At 48.3% G+C, this 24,337-nt stretch overlaps 1 protein-coding gene across 1 annotated transcript in view; it reads left to right on the plus strand.

Moving 5' to 3' along the window:
* Positions 1-24,337, plus strand: part of nbas (NBAS subunit of NRZ tethering complex) — a gene marked incomplete in the record, with an annotated part of 268,490 nt that overhangs the window by 98,194 nt on the left and 145,959 nt on the right. The window contains 4 exon segments of the mRNA XM_031800528.1: positions 1,172-1,294; positions 4,771-4,873; positions 5,683-5,927; positions 7,348-7,460. Of these exon segments, the coding sequence (XP_031656388.1) occupies positions 1,172-1,294; positions 4,771-4,873; positions 5,683-5,927; positions 7,348-7,460 (584 nt within the window).

Consider the following 24,337-nt stretch of genomic DNA (forward strand, 5'->3'; position numbering starts at 1 on the left):
TTGTCTCTCTCCTTCCTCTCTCCTCCTCCTCCCTCCCTTCTTTTCTCTCTCCTTCCTCTCTCCTCCTCATCCCTCCCTCCTTGTCTCTCTCCTTCCTCTCTCCTCCTCATCCCTCCCTCCTTGTCTCTCTCCTTCCTCTCTCCTCCTCATCCCTCCCTCCTTGTCTCTCTCCCCCTCCTCCCTCCCTCCTTGTCTCTCTCCCCCTCCTCCCTCCCTCCTTGTCTCTCTCCTTCTTCTCCCCCTCCTCCCTCCCTCATTGTCTCTCTCCTTCCTCTCTCCTCCTCCTCCCTCCCTCCTCGTCTCTCTCCTTCCTCTCTCCTCCTCCTCCCTCCCTCCTTGTCTCTCTCCTTCCTCTCCCCCTCCTCCCTCACTCCTTGTCTCTCTCCTTCCTCTCTCCTCCTCATCCATCCCTCCTTGTCTCTCTCCCCCTCCTCCCTCCCTCCTTGTCTCTCTCCTTCCTCTCCCCCTCCTCCCTCCCTCATTGTCTCTCTCCTTCCTCTCTCCTCCTCCTCCCTGACTCCTTGTCTCTCTCCTTCCTCTCTCCTCCTCCCTCCCTCCTTGTCTCTCTCCTTCCTCTCTCCTCCTCCTCCCTCCCTCCTTGTCTTTCTCCTTCCTCTCTCCTCCACCTCCCTCCCTCCTTGTCTTTCTCCTTCCTCTCTCCTCCACCTCTCTCCTCCTCCTCCCTCCCTCCTTGTCTGTCTCATTCCTCTCTCCCCCTCATCCCTCCATCCTTGTCTCCTCTCCTTCCTCTCTCCTCCTCCCTCCCTCCTTGTCTCTCTCCTTCCTCTCTCCTCCTCCTCCCTCCCTCCTTGTCTTTCTCCTTCCTCTCTCCTCCACCTCCCTCCCTCCTTGTCTTTCTCCTTCCTCTCTCCTCCACCTCTCTCCTCCTCCTCCCTTCCTCCTTGACTATCTCATTCCTCTCTCCCCCTCCTCCCTCCTTGTCTCTCTTCTTCCTCTCTCCCCCACCTCTCTCCCCCACCTCTCTCCCCCACCTCTCTCCCCCACCTCTCTCCCCCACCTCTCTCCCCCACCTCTCTCCCCCACCTCTCTCATCTCTCCCCCACCTCCCTCCACCTCCTCCTGGTCTCTCCTCCACCTCCTCCTGGTCTCTCCTCCACCTCCTCCTGGTCTCTCCCCCACCCTCCTCCTGGTCTCTCCTTCCTCCCCCCAGTGTGGTAGAGGTGTTGGAGAAGCATGGTCTTCAGAAGCCTGTTTCCTATGTGAGGAGCAGCCAGACCAGTACAGAGGAGGCTCATGCTCTCATGGTCAAACTCTGCAGACACACCGGGCGCAGGTACCACACCCACACACCCACACACACACACACACACACGCTGGGCGCAGGTATCACACACACACACACACGCTGGGCGCAGGTATCTCACACACACACACACACGCCGGGCGCAGGTATCTCACACACACACACACACACACACACACGCCGGGCGCAGGTACCACACACACACGCCGGGCGCAGGTACCACACACATGCCGGGCACAGGTACCACACACACGCCGGGCGCAGGTACCACACACATACACACCGGGCGCAGGTACCACACACACGCCGGGCGCAGGTACCACACACACACCGCCGGGCGCAGGTACCATACACACACCGGGCGCAGGTACCACACACACACACACCGGGCGCAGGTACCACACACACACACACCGGGCGCAGGTACCACACACACGCCGGGCGCAGGTACCACACACACGCCGGGCGCAGGTATTACACACACACACACACACCGGGCGCAGGTACCACACACACGCCGGGCGCAGGTACCACACACACACGCCGGGCGCAGGTACCACACACACGCCGGGCGCAGGTACCACACACACGCCGGGCGCAGGTACCACACACACGCCGGTCGAGGTACCACACACGCCGGGAGCGCAGCGTACCACACACACGCCGGGGCGCAGGTCCACACACACGCCGGGCGCAGGTACCACACACACGCCGGGCCGCAGCGTACACACACACGCCGGGCGCAGGTACCACACACACGCCGGGCGCAGGTACCACACACACGCCGGGCGCAGGTACCACACACACGCCGGGCGCAGGTACCACACACACGCCGGGCGCAGGTACCACACACACGCCGGGCGCAGGTACCACACACACGCCGGGCGCAGGTACCAACACACGCCGGGCGCAGGTACCACACACAGCCGGGCGCAGGTACCACACACACGCCGGGCGCAGGTACCACAACACACGCCGGGCGCAGGTACCACACACACGCCGGGCGCAGGTACCACACACACGCCGGCGCAGGTACCACACACACGCCGGGCGCAGGTACCACACACACGCCGGGCGCAGGTACCACACAGCACGCCGGGCGCAGGTACCCACACACACGCCGGGCGCAGGTACCACACACACGCCGGGCGCAGGTACCAACACCACACGCCGGGCGCAGGTACCACACACACGCCGGGCGCAGGTACCACACACACACACACACACGCCGGGCGCAGGTACCACACACACACACACACACGCCGGGCGCAGGTACCACACACACGCCGGGCGCAGGTACCACACACACGCCGGGCGCAGGTACCACACACACACACACACACACACACGCCGGGCGCAGGTACCACACACAAACGCCGGGCGCAGGTACCACACACACACACACACACACACACGTGGGGCGCAGGTACCACACACACGCCGGGCGCAGGTACCACCACACGCCGGGCGCAGGTACCACACACACACACACACACGCGGGCGCAGGTACCACACACACACACACACACACGCCGGGCGCAGGTACCACACACACGCCGGGCGCAGGTACCACACACACGCCGGGCGCATGGTACCACACACACACACACACACACACACGCCGGGCGCAGGTACCACACACACACGCCGGGCGCAGGTACCACACACACACCCACACACACAACGTGGGGCGCAGGTACCACACACACGCCGGGCGCAGGTACCACACACACGCCGGGCGCAGGTACCACACACACACACACACACACGCCGGGCGCAGGTACCACACACACGCCGGGCGCAGGTACCACACACACGCCGGGCGCAGGTACCACACACACACACACACACACGCCGGGCGCAGGTACCACACACACGCCGGGCGCAGGTACCACACACACGCCGGGCGCAGGTACCACACACACACACCACACACGCCGGGCGCAGGTACCACACACACACACACACACACACACGCCGGGCGCAGGTACCACACACACGCCGGGCGCAGGTACCACACACACACACACACACACACACGCCGGGCGCAGGTACCACACACACACACACACACACGCCGGGCGCAGGTACCACACACACGCCGGGCGCAGGTACCACACACACGCCGGGCGCAGGTACCACACACACACACACACACACGCCGGGCGCAGGTACCACACACACACACGCCGGGCGCAGGTACCACACACACGCCGGGCGCAGGTACCACACACACGCCGGGCGCAGGTACCACACACACGCCGGGCGCAAGGTACCACACACACGCGGGCAGGTACAACACACACGCCGGGCGCAGGTACCACACACACGCCGGGCGCAGGTACCACACACACGCCGGGCGCAGGTACCACACACACGCCGGGCGCAGGTACCACACACACGCCGGGCCGCAGGTACCACCCGCCGGGCGCAGGTACCACACACACGCCGGGCGCAGGTACCACACACACAGCCGGGCGCAGGTACCACACACACGCCGGGCGCAGGTACCACACACACGCCGGGCGCAGGTACCACACACACGCCGGGCGCAGGTACCACACACACACACACACACGCCGGGCGCAGGTACCACACACACACACACACACGCCGGGCGCAGGTACCACACACACGCCGGGCGCAGGTACCACACACACGCCGGGCGCAGGTACCACACACACACACACACACACACACGCCGGGCGCAGGTACCACACACACACGCCGGGCGCAGGTACCACACACACACACACACACACACACGTGGGGCGCAGGTACCACACACACGCCGGGCGCAGGTACCACACACACGCCGGGCGCAGGTACCACACACACACACACACACGCCGGCGCAGGTACCACACACACGCCGGGCGCAGGTACCACACACACGCCGGGCGCAGGTACCACACACACACACACACACACGCCGGGCGCAGGTACCACACACACGCCGGGCGCAGGTACCACACACACGCCGGGCGCAGGTACCACACACACACACACACACGCCGGGCGCAGGTACCACACACACACACACACACACACACGCCGGGCGCAGGTACCACACACACGCCGGGCGCAGGTACCACACACACACACACACACACACACGCCGGGCGCAGGTACCACACACACACACACACACACGCCGGGCGCAGGTACCACACACACGCCGGGCGCAGGTACCAACACACACACACACACACACGCCGGCGCAGGTACCACACACACACACACGCCGGGCGCAGGTACCACACACACGCCGGGCGCAGGTACCACACACACGCCGGGCGCAGGTACCACACACACGCCGGGCGCAGGTACCACACACACGCCGGGCGCAGGTACCACACACACGCCGGGCGCAGGTACCACACACACGCCGGGCGCAGGTACCACACACACGCCGGTCCTTTTCATAAGCAGTCATGATTTTATTTGATGTGTCTGTTTGATTGATGTATTGATTGATGAGCTGATTGATTAATGTGTTGCTGCAGGACCCCCCCTGTCAGTGAGTCTGTGTGGAGAGGTGTTCTACAGGACCTACTGGACATGCAGCACAGCGTCTACACCTGTCTCCTACCTGACACCTGTCACCAGGTAACCCACACATGCTCACTATTTACTACAATAGGAAATACACTCTGGGGCCAAAGGTGAGTTTCTTACTGAGACAACCAGGTGAGGGGAGTTCCATACTGAGACAACCAGGTGAGGGGAGTTCCTTACTGAGACAACCAGGTGAGGGGAGTTCCATACTGAGACCAGACAAACAGGTGAGGGGAGTTCCTTACTGAGACCGAGACAACCAGGTGAGGGGAGTTCATTACTGAGACCGAGACAACCAGGTGAGGGGAGTTCCTTACTGAGACCGAGACAACCAGGTGAGGGGAGTTCCTTACTGAGACCGAGACAACCAGGTGACGGGAGTTCCTTACTGAGACCGAGACAACCAGGTGAGGGGAGTTCCTTACTGAGACCTAGACAACCAGGTGAGGGGAGTTCCTTACTGAGACCGAGACAACCAGGTGAGGGGAGTTCCTTGCTGAGACAACCAGGTGAGGGGAGTTCCTTGCTGAGACAACCAGGTGAGGGGAGTTCCTTGCTGAGACAACCAGGTGAGGGGAGTTCCTTGCTGAGACAACCAGGTGAGGGGAGTTCCTTGCTGAGACAACCAGGTGAGGGGAGTTCCTTGCTGAGACAACCAGGTGAGGGGAGTTCCTTACTGAGACAACCAGGTGAGGGGAGTTCCTTACTGAGACAACCAGGTGAGGGGAGTTCCTTACTGAGACAACCAGGTGAGGGGAGTTCCTTACTGAGACAACCAGGTGAGGGGAGTTCCTTACTGAGACAACCAGGTGAGGGGAGTTATTTTCTAATGTCTTCACCCCTCTCCCTCTCCATGTCAGATATTTGTGGAGTCATTGCTGTGCAGTAGCCGCCCGGAGAACGTAGTCCTGGCCGGTCAGCTGATACACTGTTCAGCGGTCAGCCATGATGTGGTTCCGGTCAGCGTGTCATTCCGAGACCGGGGTCGCGGCGGGTTGAGCGCTAAGGTCAACTACCACACAGCCGTAGAGCTGGTTCTGGCTGCTGCCAGGGAATATTTCAACTCGTCCACCACCCTCACCGACCCTTGTATAGAACTGGCACGGTGAGTAGGGTGGTCTTGGCCACATTTCTGAAGACGTGTTAATGCTTGCTGTATATCTCAGAAGCACGTTGTGCCTGTCTGCTAGTTAGTGGGAACCGGAACAGTAATTGGGTCATCAGTCTTTAATATTAACCAATGGAACGCAGCCACTACCGTTCCTCCTGTTCAGTGTCCTAGATGAGGGTCTGGTCGGTACAGACTGGGTTATTGTTGTGTGGGTTATAAGAACAGTAACCTAATGTAGCATGTGGAAACCTAGATCCCTGAATCTAGATCTCCAACATCCTGGTCTTGACGAGAAGAAAGAAAAAACAACTGTCTGGGGGAGGTTCTCTCTCCCCTGTTCAACCAATCCAGTTAGTGTGCAGGAGGAGTTAAGATGGAGTGTCACCTTGTTAACCTCCACAATGGGACGTCTCATCACAGGCCGTCTTTCCATTTACCCTGAAAACCAGAACCTCTGGTTGGTGGGGACTCTACAGAGGATAGAACCTCTGATTGGTGGGGACTCTACAGAGGATAGAGCATCTGATTGGTGGGGACTCTACAGAGGCTGGAATCTCTGATTGGTGGGGACTCTACAGAGGATAGAACCTCTGATTGGTGGTGACTCTACAGAGGATAGAGCATCTGATTGGTGGGGACTCTACAGAGGATAGAGCATCTGATTGGTGGGGACTCTACAGAGGATAGAGCATCTGATTGGTGGGGACTCTACAGAGGATAGAGCATCTGGTTGGTGGGGACTCTACAGAGGCTGGAGCACCTGATTGGTGGGGACTCTACAGAGGATAGAGCATCTGATTGGTGGGGACTCTACAGAGGATAGAACCTCTGGTTGGTGGGGACTCTACGGAGGATAGAGCATCTGATTGGTGGGGACTCTACAGAGGATAGAGCATCTGATTGGTGGGGACTCTACAGAGGATACAGTGAACAGACTTTCCTGTCCTCTCCTCTAGTCAGTAGAGTATTTAAGCTGCTGATTTCATCAGTCCTCGTCAAAAGTAGTGCACTATATAGGGAATAGTATGCTGTTTGGGAAGCGGGTCCATAGAAGCTTGGTGAATCAGCAGAAAGCCAATGTTCAGAGATACATGATGAATCTTCAATCTTAGAAGGTTTTCTACTGATAACTCGTCTGTCTCTTGGCTTCCTGGTTTCTGCATTTCATTTCATTAACTTTCTTTATTCTGTTAATATTTTTCTTCTGCAATCTGTTTCTAAAGTATGGGGTTTATTCTGCAAACCTCAGAAAATATTATTTAAGATTCGATTGGTTGGTGTGTGTTTCATGGCGTGTCTGATTGGTTGATGTGTGTTTCATGGCGTGTCTGATTGGTTGATGTGTAGTTCATGGTGTTTCTGATTGGTTGATGTGTGTTTCAGGGCGTTTCTGATTGGTTGATGTGTGTTTCAGGGAATGTCTGAAGCTGATCACAGACTGTCCACCTGCAGTTCAGGAGGAGATGGATATCATCAGCTCCCTCTCTGTGCTGGAGTCCTTCAATGTCAATATACTACCACTACAAGGTACTGTTAATACTACCACTACACTATACTACCACTACAAGGTACTGTTAATACTACCACTACACTATACTACCACTACAAGGTACTGTTAATACTACCACCACAATATACTACTACCACTACAAGGTACTGTTAATACTACCACTACAATATACTACTACCACTACAATGTACTGTTAATACTACCACTACACTATACTACCACTACAAGGTACTGTTAATACTACCACTACACTATACTACCACTACAAGGTACTGTTAATACTACCACTACAATATACTACTACCACTACAAGGTACTGTTAATACTACCACTACACTATACTACTACCACTACAAGGTACTGTTAATACTACCACTACACTATACTACCACTACAAGGTACTGTTAATACTACCACTACAATATACTACTACCACTACAAGGTACTGTTAATACTACCACTACACTATACTACCACTACAAAGTACTGTTAATACTACCACTACAATATACTACTACCACTACAAGGTACTGTTAATACTACCACTACACTATACTACCACTACAAGGTACTGTTAATACTACCACTACAATATACTACTACCACTACAATATACTACCAATACAATATACTACCAATACAATATACTACCACTACAAGGTACTGTTAATACTACCACTACACTATACTACAAGGTACTGTTAATACTACCACTACACTATACTACTACCACTACAAGGTACTGTTAATACTACCACTACAATATACTACTACCACTACAAGGTACTGTTAATACTACCACTACACTATACTACCACTACACTATACTACCACTACACTATACTACCACTACAAGGTACTGTTAATACTACCACTACAATATACTACTACCACTACAAGGTACTGTTAATACTACCACTACAATATACTACTACCACTACAAGGTACTGTTAATACTACCACTACAATATACTACTACCACTACAAGGTACTGTTAATACTACCACTACACTATACTACCACTACAAGGTACTGTTAATACTACCACTACAATATACTACTACCACTACAAGGTACTGTTAATACTACCACTACACTATACTACCACTACAAGGTACTGTTAATACTACCACTACAATATACTACTACCACTACAAGGTACTGTTAATACTACCACTACACTATACTACCACTACAAGGTACTGTTAATACTACCACTACACTATACTACCACTACAAGGTACTGTTAATACTACCACTACAATATACTACTACAAGGTACTGTTAATACTACCACTACAATATACTACTACCACTACAATATACTACCAATACAATATACTACCACTACAAGGTACTGTTAATATTACCACTACAATATACTACCACTACAAGGTGTTGTTAATACTACCACTACAATATACTGTTAATACTACCACTACAATATAATACTACCACTACAAGGTAATGTTAATACGGCCACTACAAGGTACTGTTAATACTACCACTACAATATACTACTACCACTGCAAGGTACTGTTAATACTACCACTACAATATACTACTACCACTGCAAGGTACTGTTAGTACTACCACTACAATATACTACTACCACTACAAGGTACTGTTAGTACTACCACTACAATATACTACTACAAGGTACTGTTAATACTACCACTACAATATAATACTACCACTACAAGGTACTGTCAATACTCCCACTACAATATACTACTACCACTACCAGGTACTGTTATAATACTACAATGTACTGTTATAAAACTTCAAGGTACTGTTAATACTACCATTACAAGGTACTCTTATTATACTACAAGGTAATGTTATAATACTACAAGGTACTGTTATAATACTACAAGGTAATGTTATAATACTACCACTCCAAGGTGCTGTTATAATACTACAAGGTAATGTTATAATACTACATGGTACTGTTATAATACTACCACTCCAAGGTGCTGTTATAATACTACAAGGTACTGTTATAATACTACACGGTACTGTTATAATACTACCACTACAAGGTACTGTTACAATACTACAATATACTGTTATAATACTACAAGGCACTGGTATAATACTACAGGGTACTGTTATAATACTATGCGGTACTGTTATAATACTACACGGTACTGTTATAATACTACATGGTACTGTTATAATACTACAATGTACTGTTATAATACTACATGGTGCTGTTATAATACTACAGGGTACTGTTATAGTACTACAAGGTACTGTTATAATACTACACGGTACTGTTATAATACTACAGGGTACTGTTATAATACTACACGGTACTGTTATAATACTATGCGGTACTGTTATAATACTACACGGTACTGTTATAATACTACATGGTACTGTTATAATACTACCACTCCAAGGTACTGTTATAATACTACAAGGTACTGTTATAATACTACAAGGTACTGTTATAATACTACATGGTACTGTTATAATACTACATGGTACTGTTATAATACTACAATGTACTGGTATAAGTAGTAGTAGTAGCTTCCTTTCCTCTTTACCACAGCCACTGCCCAAGGCCTGAAGCGGGGTTGTTTGGTAGGCATACAGTCCACACTCAAGGTTTCCAAACGGAGGGAGGGTGTGTAGTGGCTTCCTTTCCTCTTTACCATAGCCACTGCCCAAGCCTGAAGCAGGGTTGTAGTGGCTTCCTTTCCTCTTTACCACAGCCACTGCCCAAGCCTGAAGCGGGGTTGTAGTGGCTTCCTTTCCTCTTTACCATAGCCACTGCCCAAGCCTGAAGCGGGGTTGTAGTGGCTTCCTTTCCTCTTTACCATAGCCACTGCCCAAGCCTGAGGCGGGGTTGTAGTGGCTTCCTTTCCTCTTTACCATAGCCACTGCCCAAGCCTGAAGCGGGGTTGTAGTGGCTTCCTTTCCTCTTTACCATAGCCACTGCCCAAGCCTGAGGCGGGTTGTAGTGGCTTCCTTTCCTCTTTACCATAGCCACTGCCCAAGCCTGAAGCGGGGTTGTAGTGGCTTCCTTTCCTCTTTACCACAGCCACTGCCCAAGCCTGAGGCGGGGTTGTAGTGGCTTCCTTTCCTCTTTACCACAGCCACTGCCCAAGCCTGAAGCGGGGTTGTAGTGGCTTCCTTTCCTCTTTACCATAGCCACTGCCCAAGCCTGAGGCGGGGTTGTAGTGGCTTCCTTTCCTCTTTACCACAGCCACTGCCCAAGCCTGAAGCGGGGTTGTAGTGGCTTCCTTTCCTCTTTACCACAGCCACTGCCCAAGCCTGAAGCGGGGTTGTAGTGGCTTCCTTTCCTCTTTACCACAGCCACTGCCCAAGCCTGAAGCAGGGTTGTTTGGTACACATACAGTCCACACTCAAGGTTTCCAAACGGCCAAACATTCAATGACATCCAGGGATATGGTGCAACAAAAATGTTTATTCTTCTGATATCTAACAAAGAAATGATTCTCCAATCAACTTAAAGCATAGAATAGTTGATATGGAAAATACATATTATGACCTGTCTGTATGTCTGTCTGGTCAAAAAACTATACCGCTCCCGCATCTAGCAAGGACTCCCTCCCCCGAAGGCCCAACTTCCTACCTTTATCCTAACACACTTACCACAATACAATGAATAGGCAAGAGGGGGGGCCAAAAACTGAGTTACACGAACAACAAATGAATATATCTCAATCAGGTAAATGTACATCATAAAGGTACCTAATATTTCATCATTTACATTAATATTTAATATATTTACACAAATGTACATGGAGCTCCGTATGTTCAGTCTTTTATACAGATATGTCCAAATCGGCTCTTAACATACCGGCCCCTAATTGTTGACTGCACTGAATGCACAACAATGACGTAATGTTCAAACATAGAGCCAAAACACAAAACATTTTATACCAGAGCACTATTACAGTCCATAGCTATATAGAGATATACAAGGTGCCCTGTGGGAACAGAGTCCATAGCTATATAGAGATATACAAGGTGCCCTGTGGGAACAGAGTCCATAGCTATATAGAGATATACAAGGTGCCCTGTAGGAACAGAGTCCATAGCTATATAGAGATATACAAGGTGCCCTGTAGGAACAGAGTCCATAGCTATATACAGGTATACAAGGTGCCCTGTAGGAACAGAGTCCATAGCTATATAGAGATATACAAGGTGCCCTGTAGGAACAGAGTTTGATGTACAATAATGTATTTCTACGACATCAACGAATCAGAGGTGCACGTGATTCAAAGATGGAGCTGTGTGTGTGTGTGTGTCACTCAGCCACCTCAAGGAGCAGACAGAGTTTATTGATAGCTCTCTGTAAGATATTGGTCTTGGTCTTTACCATGACTCTCCGGACAAGCCCATTGGCCCCTGGCAAAGCCTCCACCACACGCCCCATTGGCCAAGAGTATCTTGGGGTGCGATGTCATCGACGGTCACCAGGACTGAAGTTTCTCTTAGTTTTGTTCCACTTGTTCCTCTCCTACATAGGTGGAAGATACTCCCTGATCCATCTCTTCAAGAAGAGGTGATATATTGTACTTCCGTCTCCTTGGTGAGTGTAGATCTCCTCTATGGGATGGTCCAGGACTGGCTTTCAGATGAAGCAGAGGGTTCTGAGTCAGAGGTTCTAGATCATTAGGGTCATATGTTACAGTAGTGATTGGTCTGTCGTTCATAATCGCCTCAACTTCACACAATGCTGTCTGCAAAGCCTCGTCATACAGTACTTTTTCACCAGACGGATCAACCCCTCCCATATCCCCCCATGGTGGGCTCCAGACGGATCAACCCCCCCCCCCCCCCCCCATGGTGGGCTCCAGACGGATCAACTCCTCCCATATCCCCCCATGGTGGGCTCCAGATGGATCAACCCCCCCCCCCCCCCCCCCCCATGGTGGGCTCCAGACGGATCAACCCCCCCCCCCCCCCCCATGGTGGGCTCCAGACGGATCAACTCCTCCCATATCCCCCCATGGTGGGCTCCAGACGGATCAACTCCTCCCATATCCCCCCATGGTGGGCTCCAGATGGATCAACCTCTCCCATACCCCCCCTCCCATGGTGGGCTCCAGAGCGAGGATTGAATGACCATGACTACCTCCCCTCCCATGGTGGGCTACAGATGGATCAACCCCTCCCATATCCCCCCATGGTGGGCTCCAGACGGATCAACTCTTCCCATATCCCCCCATGGTGGGCTCCAGATGGATCAACTCCTCCCATATCCCCCCATGGTGGGCTCCAGATGGATCAACCTCTCCCATACCCCCCCTCCCATGGTGGGCTCCAGAGCGAGGATTGAATGACCATGTCACTCCTTCCTTCAGTAATTCATTTTGAATCTTGTTGTGATCCAGCTCTTTCATAGCTTCTCCAAGCTCTCTGTGTGTTGCAACAAAGTTGATATTATTGTCTGTTCTGATACTTGTTACTGGGCCCCTTGGACAGATGAACCTGCGCAGGGCATTGATGCAGGAATCAGTATCCAGATAACTAGCAACTTCTAGATGGACAACTCGACTCACAAGGCAAGTAAAGATCACACCATAACGCTTCGCATGAACGCGGCCTGGCTTCACCTCTATGGGGCCGAAGTAATCTTTGCCCACATGGGTGAAAGGAGGCAAATCAGGTGACACCCGATCCTGTGGAAGGTCGGCCATCTTCTGTTCTCCAGCTCTAGCTTGCATCCGCCTGCAGAAGACACAGCTCTTACGGATCTTCCTTTCTAAGGAGTTGGCACAGGGTATCCAATATCGCTGGCGAAGTCTAGAAAGCATGTGGCCTCTCCCAGAGGGGCCGACCTGCTCATTGATGTGGAGTAAGATCAGTCTGGAGATGTGGGAGTCTTTGGGCAGGATCATAGGATTCTTTAGTTCCGTAGGCATAGCAGCTTTGCTTAACCTTCCTCCCACTCTCAGAATGTCATTGTCAACAATTGGATCAAGCTTACAGATTGAGGCGCTTCTCTTGGCACGTTGTTTTCCTTTCACAACTAGTGCAAGTTCTTGTTTAAAGTGCTGTCGTTGCTCAAATCGAATGATGACCTTTTCTGCTTCGTCTAGGTCATCCAGAGAAAGACTTTCTTTTCCAAACGTCAGTTTGAACTTGTCAATTTGGTCGTTCAGTGAGTTTGTTCCACTCTGATCTGATCCTGGATCAGTTTGTGTGAGAGCGTTCCTTTTCTGACTTAACTGTTATAGTACTACTAGGTACTGTTATAGTACTACTAGGTACTGTTATAGTACTACAAGGTACTGTTATAGTACTACTAGGTACTGTTATAGTACTGCTAGGTACTGTTATAGTACTGCTAGGTAGTGTTATAGTACTGCTAGGTAGTGTTATAGTACTACTAGGTAGTGTTATAGTACTACAAGGTACTGTTATAGTACTGCTAGGTAGTGTTATAGTACTACTAGGTACTGTTATAGTACTACTAGGTAGTGGTATAGTACTACAAGGTACTGTTATAGTACTACTAGGTAGTGTTATAGTACTACTAGGTAGTGGTATAGTACTACAAGGTACTGTTATAGTACTACTAGGTAGTGGTATAGTACTACAAGGTACTGTTATAGTACTACTAGGTAGTGGTATAGTACTACAAGGTACTGTTATAGTACTACTAGGTAGTGGTATAGTACTACAAGGTACTGTTATAGTACTACAAGGTACTGTTATAGTACTACAAGGTACTGTTATAGTACTACTAGGTAGTGGTATAGTACTACAAGGTACTGTTATAGTACTACAAGGTACTGTTATAGTACTACTAGGTACTGTTATAGTACTACTAGGTAGTGGTATAGTACTACTAGGTACTGTTATAGTACTACAAGGTGCTTCTCCACCTGCATTGCTTGCTGTTTGGGGTTTTAGGCTGGGTTTCTGTACAGCACTTTGAGATATCAGCTGATGTACGAAGGGCTATATAAATAAATTTGATTTGATTTACTAGGTAGTGGTATAGTACTACTAGGTAGTGTTATAGTACTACTAGGTAGTGGTATAGTACTACTAGGTACTGTTATAGTACTACAAGGTAGTGGTATAGTACTACAAGGTACTGTTATAGTACTACAAGGTACTGTTATAGTACTACTAGGTAGTGTTATAGTACTACTAGGTACTGTTATAGTACTACAAGGTACTGTTATAGTACTACTAGGTACTGTTATAGTACTACAAGGTACTGTTATAGTACTACTAGGTACTGTTATAGTACTACAAGGTAGTGGTATAGTACTACTAGGTAGTGGTATAGTACTACTAGGTACTGTTATAGTACTACTAGGTAGTGGTATAGTACTACTAGGTACTGGTATAGTACTACTAGGTACTGTTATAGTACTACTAGGTACTGTTATAGTACTACAAGGTAATGTTATAGTACTACTAGGTACTGTTATAGTACTACAAGGTACTGTTATAGTACTACTAGGTACTGTTATAGTACTACAAGGTACTGTTATAGTACTACTAGGTACTGTTATAGTACTACTAGGTAGTGGTATAGTACTACAAGGTACTGTTATAGTACTACTAGGTAGTGGTATAGTACTACAAGGTACTGTTATAGTACTACTAGGTAGTGGTATAGTACTACAAGGTACTGTTATAGTACTACTAGGTAGTGGTATAGTACTACTAGGTAGTGGTATAGTACTACTAGGTACTGTTATAGTACTACTAGGTACTGTTATAGTACTACTAGGTAGTGGTATAGTACTACAAGGTACTGTTATAGTACTACTAGGTAGTGGTATAGTACTACAAGGTACTGTTATAGTACTACTAGGTAGTGGTATAGTACTACTAGGTACTGTTATAGTACTACTAGGTACTGTTATAGTACTACTAGGTACTGTTATAGTACTACTAGGTACTGTTATAGTACTACTAGGTAGTGGTATAGTACTACAAGGTACTGTTATAGTACTACTAGGTAGTGGTATAGTACTACAAGGTACTGTTATAGTACTACTAGGTAGTGGTATAGTACTACTAGGTACTGTTATAGTACTACTAGGTAGTGGTATAGTACTACAAGGTACTGTTATAGTACTACAAGGTACTGTTATAGTACTACTAGGTAGTGGTATAGTACTACAAGGTACTGTTATAGTACTACTAGGTAGTGGTATAGTACTACAAGGCACTGTTATAGTACTACTAGGTAGTGGTATAGTACTACAAGGTACTGTTATAGTACTACTAGGTAGTGGTATAGTACTACAAGGTACTGTTATAGTACTACTAGGTAGTGGTATAGTACTACTAGGTACTGTTATAGTACTACTAGGTAGTGGTATAGTACTACAAGGTACTGTTATAGTACTACAAGGTACTGTTATAGTACTACACGGTACTGTTATAGTACTACAAGGTACTGTTATAGTACTACAAGGTACTGTTATAGTACTACAAGGTACTGTTATAGTACTATGAGGTACTGTTATAGTTCTACAAGGTACTGTTATAGTACTGCAAGGTACTGGTATAGTACTGCAAGGTACTGGTATAGTACTACGAGGTACTGGTATAGTACTACGGGGTACTGTTATAGTACTACGAGGTACTGTTATAGTACTACGAGGTACTGGTATAGTACTACGAGGTACTGTTATTGTACTACCAGGTACTGTTATAGTACTACCAGGTAATGTTATAGTACTACCAGGTACTGTTATAGTACTACAATGTACTATTATAGTACTACAATGTACTGTTATAGTACTACAATGTACTGTTATAGTACTACAAGGTACTGTTATAATACTACCACTACAAGGTACTGTTATAATACTAGGTGTTATAGTACTAAAAGGTACTGTTATAATACTACCACTACAAGGTACTGTTATAGTACTACAAGGTACTGTTATAGTACTACAAGGTACTGTTATAGTGCTACAAGGTACTGTTATAGTGCTACAAGGTACTGTTATAGTGCTACAAGGTACTGTTATAGTACTACAGGGTACTGTTATAGTACTACAGGGTACTGTTATAGTACTACAAGGTAATGTTATAGTACTACAAGGTACTGTTATAGTACTACAAGGTACTGTTATAGTACTACCAGGTACTGGTATAGTACTACCAGGTACTGTTATAGTACTACCGCTGCAAGGCACTAGATCACTTGTTTTGGCACTGCCCATATGTAGCTTGTTTTTGTTCGCAGGTTCAGAAATGGCAGAAAGATTGCAAATAATAATACTGCTGAGTGGTTCTAAAAGTCAATCGATCAATAATATAATACTTACTTTTTACCAAAAAAATTTCTTTAATTTACAATCTATAAGAAACTATGAGAATAGAAAGGTTCAGAACGTTTGTGAAACAGCACAGTGGAAAAAGTTATGACAGAACACTGGAAGGTTTTCAGAGATGGATGTGAGGGGCTGAATGGACTAAAAACAAACAAAAGGTAACTTATATAAACTGTGTCTGTGAAATGTCTTTATGTTTAAAGTGGAGGTAGGAGCCTACTGTAAGTGGTGTTGTCCATTAGTTTACTCCGATTAGGGGAGGGGTGTGGTAGGGTTAGGGCAAAATAATAAAGTATATTTAATTAGTTTACTCTGATTAGGGGAGGGGGGTGGTAGGGTTAGGGCAAAATAATCCAAAAGGAAAATCGAGTAAATTAATAAATAAAAACATTTTTTAAATTTATAGTTTAATTTCAAAAGAGGTATATATTGGAGGGATTGGACATTATGTGAGCCACAATCTATCTGCATTATTAAAGATCTACCCTTTAAAAAATGACACATCTACTCATTCAAGGTTTTTCTTTATTTTTACTATTTTCTACATTGTAGAATAATATTGAAGACATCAAAACAATGAAATAACACTTATGGAATGATGTAGTAACCAACAAAGTGTTAAATAAATTCAAAATTCAAAATCCAGTGTTATTAGTCACATACGCGTACTTACGATCCCCTCACCAGTGGGGCAAGCCGTTAGTCTGGGTAGCCGTTTGATGAGATGTTCAGGAGTCTTATGGCTTGGGGGTAGAAGCTGTTTAGAAGCCTCTTGGACCTAGGCTTGGTGCTCCGGTACCGCTTTCTGTGCTGTAGCAGAGAGAACAGTCTATGACTAGGGTGGCTGGAGTCTTTGACCATTTTGAGGCCCTTTCTCTGACACCGCCTGGTATAGAGGTCCTGTATGACAGCCCTAGTGGCCCTAGTGATATACTGGGCAGTACACACTACCCTCTGTAGTGCCTTGCGGTCGGAGGCCGAGCAGTGGCCATACCAGGCGGTGATGCAACCAGATGCTCTCGATGGTGCAGCTGTAGAACCTTTTAAGGATCTGAGGACCCATGCCAAATCTTTTCAGCCTCCTGAGGGGGTATAGGTGTTGTCGTGCCCTCTTTACGACTGTCTTGGTGTGCTTGGACCATTTTAATCAACAGAATATTAGCTACTTTTAATGTAACAAACATGATAAATGAAGGATCCCCCCTCATCCTTCATTGATCATGTTTTTCCCTGTTCTAGTCTAAAGGTTCCATCTACGTACTGCAGCTCTGATGGGTAATGGCGCACCGCTCGGTGTAGAGGATGTGCCTGAGTCGTGCCTGTTGTATCAGACCGTTAGAGATTAGCAGGCCCATGTTAACCTCTCTAGGGTACGTGTGACGCTAGCGTGTGGCGCACCGCTCGGTGTAGAGTATGTGCCTGAGTCGTGCCTGTTGTATCAGACCGTTAGAGATTAGCAGGCCCATGTTAACCTCTCTAGGGTACGTGTGACGCTAGCGTGTGGCGCACCGCTCGGTGTAGAGGATGTGCCTGAGTCGTGCCTGTTGTATCAGACCGTTAGAGATTAGCAGGCCCATGTTAACCTCTCTAGGGTACGTGTGACGCTAGCGTGTGGCGCACCGCTCGGTGTAGAGGATGTGCCTGAGTCGTGCCTGTTGTATCAGACCGTTAGAGATTAGCAGGCCCATGTTAACCTCTCTAGGGTATGTGTGACGCTAGCGTGTGGCGCACCGCTCGGTGTAGAGGATGTGCCTGAGTCGTGCCTGTTGTATCAGACCGTTAGAGATTAGCAGGCCCATGTTAACCTCTCTAGGGTACGTGTGACGCTAGCGTGTGGCGCACCGCTCGGTGTAGAGTATGTGCCTGAGTCGTGCCTGTTGTATCAGACCGTTAGAGATTAGCAGGCAACATGTTAACCTCTCTAGGGTACGTGTGACGCTAGCGTGTGGCGCACCGCTCGGTGTAGAGGATGTGCCTGAGTCGTGCCTGTTGTATCAGACCGTTAGAGATTAGCAGGCCCATGTTAACCTCTCTAGGGTACGTGTGACGCTAGCGTGTGGCGCACCGCTCGGTGTAGAGGATGTGCCTGAGTCGTGCCTGTTGTATCAGACCGTTAGAGATTAGCAGGCCCATGTTAACCTCTCTAGGGTACGTGTGACGCTAGCGTGTGGCGCACCGCTCGGTGTAGAGGATGTTCCTGAGTCGTGCCTGTTGTATCAGACTGTTAGAGATTAGCAGGCCCATGTTAACCTCTCTAGGGTACGTGTGACGCTAGCGTGTGGCGCACCGCTCGGTGTAGAGTATGTGCCTGAGTCGTGCCTGTTGTATCAGACCGTTAGAGATTAGCAGGCAACATGTTAACCTCTCTAGGGTACGTGTGACGCTAGCGTGTGGCGCACCGCTCTGTGTAGAGTATGTGCCTGAGTCGTGCCTGTCAATCCTACTCCAATGTGTTGTACACAGAACGCAATCTCTTGCATAATTCGTTTTGTGTTTGTTACATTAAAAGTAGCTAATATTGCGTTGATTCGATCAAAATTCCCACAGTAAATAGAAAGTTGAGTTAATTTCCATCTCGTGCTTCTCTGTGTGGGCTGATAGTTCTTCATGGCAGTCCAGGATGAGCTACGCACAGCTCAGAGGGGACATTGTGGGCTGATAGGTCTTCATGGCAGTCCAGGATGAGCTACACACAGCTCAGAGGGGACATTGTGGGCTGATAGGTCTTCATGGCAGTCCAGGATGAGCTACACACAGCTCAGAGGGGACATTGTGGGCTGATAGGTCTTCATGGCAGTCCAGGATGAGCTACGCACAGCTCAGAGGGAACATTGTGGGCTGATAGGTCTTCATGGCAGTCCAGGATGAGCTACGCACAGCTCAGAGGGGACATTGTGGGCTGATAGGTCTTCATGGCAGTCCAGGATGAGCTACACACAGCTCAGAGGGGACATTGTGGGCTGATAGTTCTTCATTGCAGTCCAGGATGAGCTACACACAGCTCAGAGGGGACATTGTGGGCTGATAGTTCTTCATGGCAGTCCAGGATGAGCTACACACAGCTCAGAGGGGACATTGTGGGCTGATAGGTCTTCATGGCAGTCCAGGATGAGCTACGCACAGCTCAGAGGGGACATAGTGGGCTGATAGGTCTCCATGGCAGTCCAGGATGAGCTACACACAGCTCAGAGGGGACATTGTGGGCTGATAGGTCTTCATGGCAGTCCAGGATGAGCTACACACAGCTCAGAGGGGACATTGTGGGCTGATAGGTCTTCATTGCAGTCCAGGATGAGCTACACACAGCTCAGAGGGGACATTGTGGGCTGATAGGTCTTCATGGCAGTCCAGGATGAGCTACGCACAGCTCAGAGGGGACATTGTGGGCTGATAGGTCTTCATGGCAGTCCAGGATGAGCTACGCACAGCTCAGAGGGAACATTGTGGGCTGATAGGTCTTCATGGCAGTCCAGGATGAGCTACACACAGCTCAGAGGGAACATTGACTGTAAGGTACCCTGTGTCTTCGTGTTGTGTTGCCAGACGGGGTCGCAAACTACCTGCCCTCCCCTTCTCCCTGATCCCTTCACCTGATATCTAAATATTATTATTATTTATGGATCAACTGTCGAGCAAACATCTGTTTGATGGCCTAATTAGAGATGAGGTGTGTGTGTGTGTGTGTGTTTGTGTGCAGTGCCTTCAAAGTATTTAGACCCCTTGATTTTGTTACTTTACAGCCTTTTTATAAAATGTATTAACCTCTCTAGGGTACGTGTGACGCTAGCGTCCCATCTGGCCAACATCCAGTGAGGTTGCAGAGCACCAAATTCAATTACAGAAATGAGCATTGTAAAAATTCAGAAAACAAAACATATTTTACATCGGTTTAAAGATGAACTTCTTGTTAAACATAACACAGTGGTCATATTTATAAAATGCTTTTCGGCGAAAGCATAACCTAGCCCAGAGCATACCTAGCCCAGAACATACCTAGCCCAGAGCATACCTAGCCCAGAACATACCTAGCCCAGAACATACCTAGCCCAGAGCCATACCTAGCCCAGAACATACCTAGCCCAGAGCATACCTAGCCCAGAACATACCTAGCCCCAGAACATACCTAGCCCAGAGCATACCTAGCCCAGAAACATACCTAGCCCAGAACATACCTAGCCCAGAACATACCTAGCCCAGAACATACCTAGCCCAGAACATACCTAGCCCAGAACATACCTAGCCCAGAACATACCTAGCCCAGAACATACCTAGCCCATAGCAATATCCATACCTAGCCCAGAACATACCTAGGCCCAGACATACCTAGCCCAGAACATACCTAGCCCAGAACATACCTAGCCCAGAACATACCTAGCCCAGAACATACCTAGCCCAGAACATACCTAGCCCAGAACATACCTAGCCCAGAACATACCTAGCCCAGAACATACCTAGCCCAGAACATACCTAGCCCAGAACATACCTAGCCCAGAACATACCTAGCCCAGAACATACCTAGCCACAGAACATACCTAGCCCAGAACATACCTAGCCCAGAACATACCTAGCCCAGAACATACCTAGCCCAGAACCATACCTAGCCCAGAACATACCTAGCCCAGAACATACCCAGCCCAGACATACCTAGCCCAGAACATACCTAGCCCAGAACATACCTAGCCCAGAACATACCTAGCCCAGAACATACCTAGCCCAGAACATACCCAGCCCAGAACATACCCTAGCCCAGAACATACCTAGCCCAGAACATACTAGCCCAGAACATACCTAGCCCAGAACATACCTGCCCTAGCCCAGAACATACCTAGCCCAGAACATACCTAGCCCAGAACATACCTAGCCAGAACATACCTAGCCCAGAACATACCTAGCCCAGAACATACCTAGCCCAGAACATACCTAGCCCAGAACATACCTAGCCCAGAACATACCAGCCCAGAACATACCTAGCCCAGAACATACCTAGCCCAGAACATACCTAGCCCAGAACATACCTAGCCCAGAACATACCTAGCCCAGAACATACCTAGCCCAGTTGACAAATTATTACAAACAATAACGGCAGGGTAGCCTAGTGGGGTGGCAGGGTAGCCTAGTGGGGCGGCAGGGTAGCCTAGTGGGGCGGCAGGGTAGCCTAGTGGGGCGGCAGGGTAGCCTAGTGGGGCGGCAGGGTAGCCTAGTGGGGCGGCAGGGTAGCCTAGTGGTTAGAGTGTAGAGGCGGCAGGGCAGCCTAGTGGTTAGAGTGTAGAGGCGGCAGGGTAGCCTAGTGGTTCAAACCCCCGAGCTGACAAGGTATAAATCTGTCGTTCTGCCCCTGAACAGGCAGTTAAACCCACTGTTCCTAGGCTGTCATTGAAAATAAGAATTTGTTCTTAACTGACTTGCCTAGTTAAAAAAAGGTAAAACAATTTTTTTATAATAACCAGCCAAGCAGAAGTGTTACAAAACTCAGAAATAGAGATAAAATTAATCCCTTACCTTTGATGATCTTAATATGGTGGCAATCAAAAGACAATCATTTACTCAATATACCATTACCTTCTGGTGTAGATCCTCCACTATATACCTTCCTCCTATAACCATTACCTTCTGGTATAGACCCTCCACTATATACCTTCCTCCTACAGATACCCATTACCTTCTGGTGTAGACCCTCCACTATATACCTTCCTCCTACAGATACCCATTACCTTCTGGTGTAGACCCTCCACTATATACCTTCCTCCTACAGATACCCATTACCTTCTGGTCTAGACCCTCCACTATATACCTTCCTCCTATAACCATTACCTTCTGGTGTAGACCCTCCACTATATACCTTCCTCCTATAACCCATTACCTTCTGGTGTAGACCCTCCACTATATACCTTCCTCCTACAGATACCCATTACCTTCTGGTCTAGACCCTCCACTATATACCTTCCTCCTACAGATACCCATTACCTTCTGGTCTAGACCCTCCACTATATACCTTCCTCCTACAGATACCCATTACCTTCTGGTCTACACCCTCCACTATATACCCTCCTCCTACAGATACCCATTACCTTCTGGTCTAGACCCTCCACTATATACCTTCCTCCTACAGATACCCATTACCTTCTGGTGTAGACCCTCCACTATATACCTTCCTCCTATACCCATTACCTTCTGGTGTAGATCCTCCACTATATACCTTCCTCATATAACCTTTACCTTCTGGTGTAGATCCTCCACTATATACCTTCCTCCTATAACCCATTACCTTCTGGTGTAGATCCTCCACTATATACCTTCCTCCTACAGATACCCATTACCTTCTGGTGTAGACCCTCCACTATATACCTTCCTCCTACAGATACCCATTACCTTCTGGTCTAGACCATCCACTATATACCTTCCTCCTATAACCATTACCTTCTGGTGTAGACCCTCCACTATATACCTTCCTCCTATAACCATTACCTTCTGGTGTAGATCCTCCACTATATACCTTCCTCCTATAACCCATTACCTTCTGGTGTAGACCCTCCACTATATACCTTCCTCCTATACCCATTACCTTCTGGTGTAGATCCTCCACTATATACCTTCCTCCTATAACCTTTACCTTCTGGTGTAGATCCTCCACTATATACCTTCCTCATATAACCTTTACCTTCTGGTGTAGATCCTCCACTATATACCTTCCTCATATAACCTTTACCTTCTGGTGTAGATCCTCCACTATATACCTTCCTCAGATAACCATTACCTTCTGGTCTAGACCCTCCACTATATACCTTCCTCCTACAGATACCCATTACCTTCTGGTGTAGACCCTCCACTATATACCTTCCTCCTATACCCATTACCTTCTGGTGTAGACCCTCCACTATATACCTTCCTCCTATACCCATTACCTTCTGGTCTAGACCCTCCACTATATACCTTCCTCATATAACCTTTACCTTCTGGTGTAGACCCTCCACTATATACCTTCCTCATATAACCTTTACCTTCTGGTGTAGACCCTCCACTATATACCTTCCTCCTATAACCCATTACCTTCTGGTGTAGACCCTCCACTATATACCTTCCTCCTACAGATACCCATTACCTTCTGGTCTAGACCCTCCACTATATACCTTCCTCCTACAGATACCCATTACCTTCTGGTCTACACCCTCCACTATATACCCTCCTCCTACAGATACCCATTACCTTCTGGTCTAGACCCTCCACTATATACCTTCCTCCTACAGATACCCATTACCTTCTGGTGTAGACCCTCCACTATATACCTTCCTCCTATACCCATTACCTTCTGGTGTAGATCCTCCACTATATACCTTCCTCATATAACCTTTACCTTCTGGTGTAGATCCTCCACTATATACCTTCCTCATATAACCTTTACCTTCTGGTGTAGATCCTCCACTATATACCTTCCTCATATAACCTTTACCTTCTGGTGTAGACCCTCCACTATATACCTTCCTCCTACAGATACCCATTACCTTCTGGTGTAGACCCTCCACTATATACCTTCCTCCTACAGATACCCATTACCTTCTGGTCTACACCCTCCACTATATACCCTCCTCCTACAGATACCC

This window comes from Oncorhynchus kisutch, linkage group LG21 (genome assembly GCF_002021735.2).
Source record: "Oncorhynchus kisutch isolate 150728-3 linkage group LG21, Okis_V2, whole genome shotgun sequence".
NCBI classification, from domain to species: domain Eukaryota; kingdom Metazoa; phylum Chordata; class Actinopteri; order Salmoniformes; family Salmonidae; genus Oncorhynchus; species Oncorhynchus kisutch.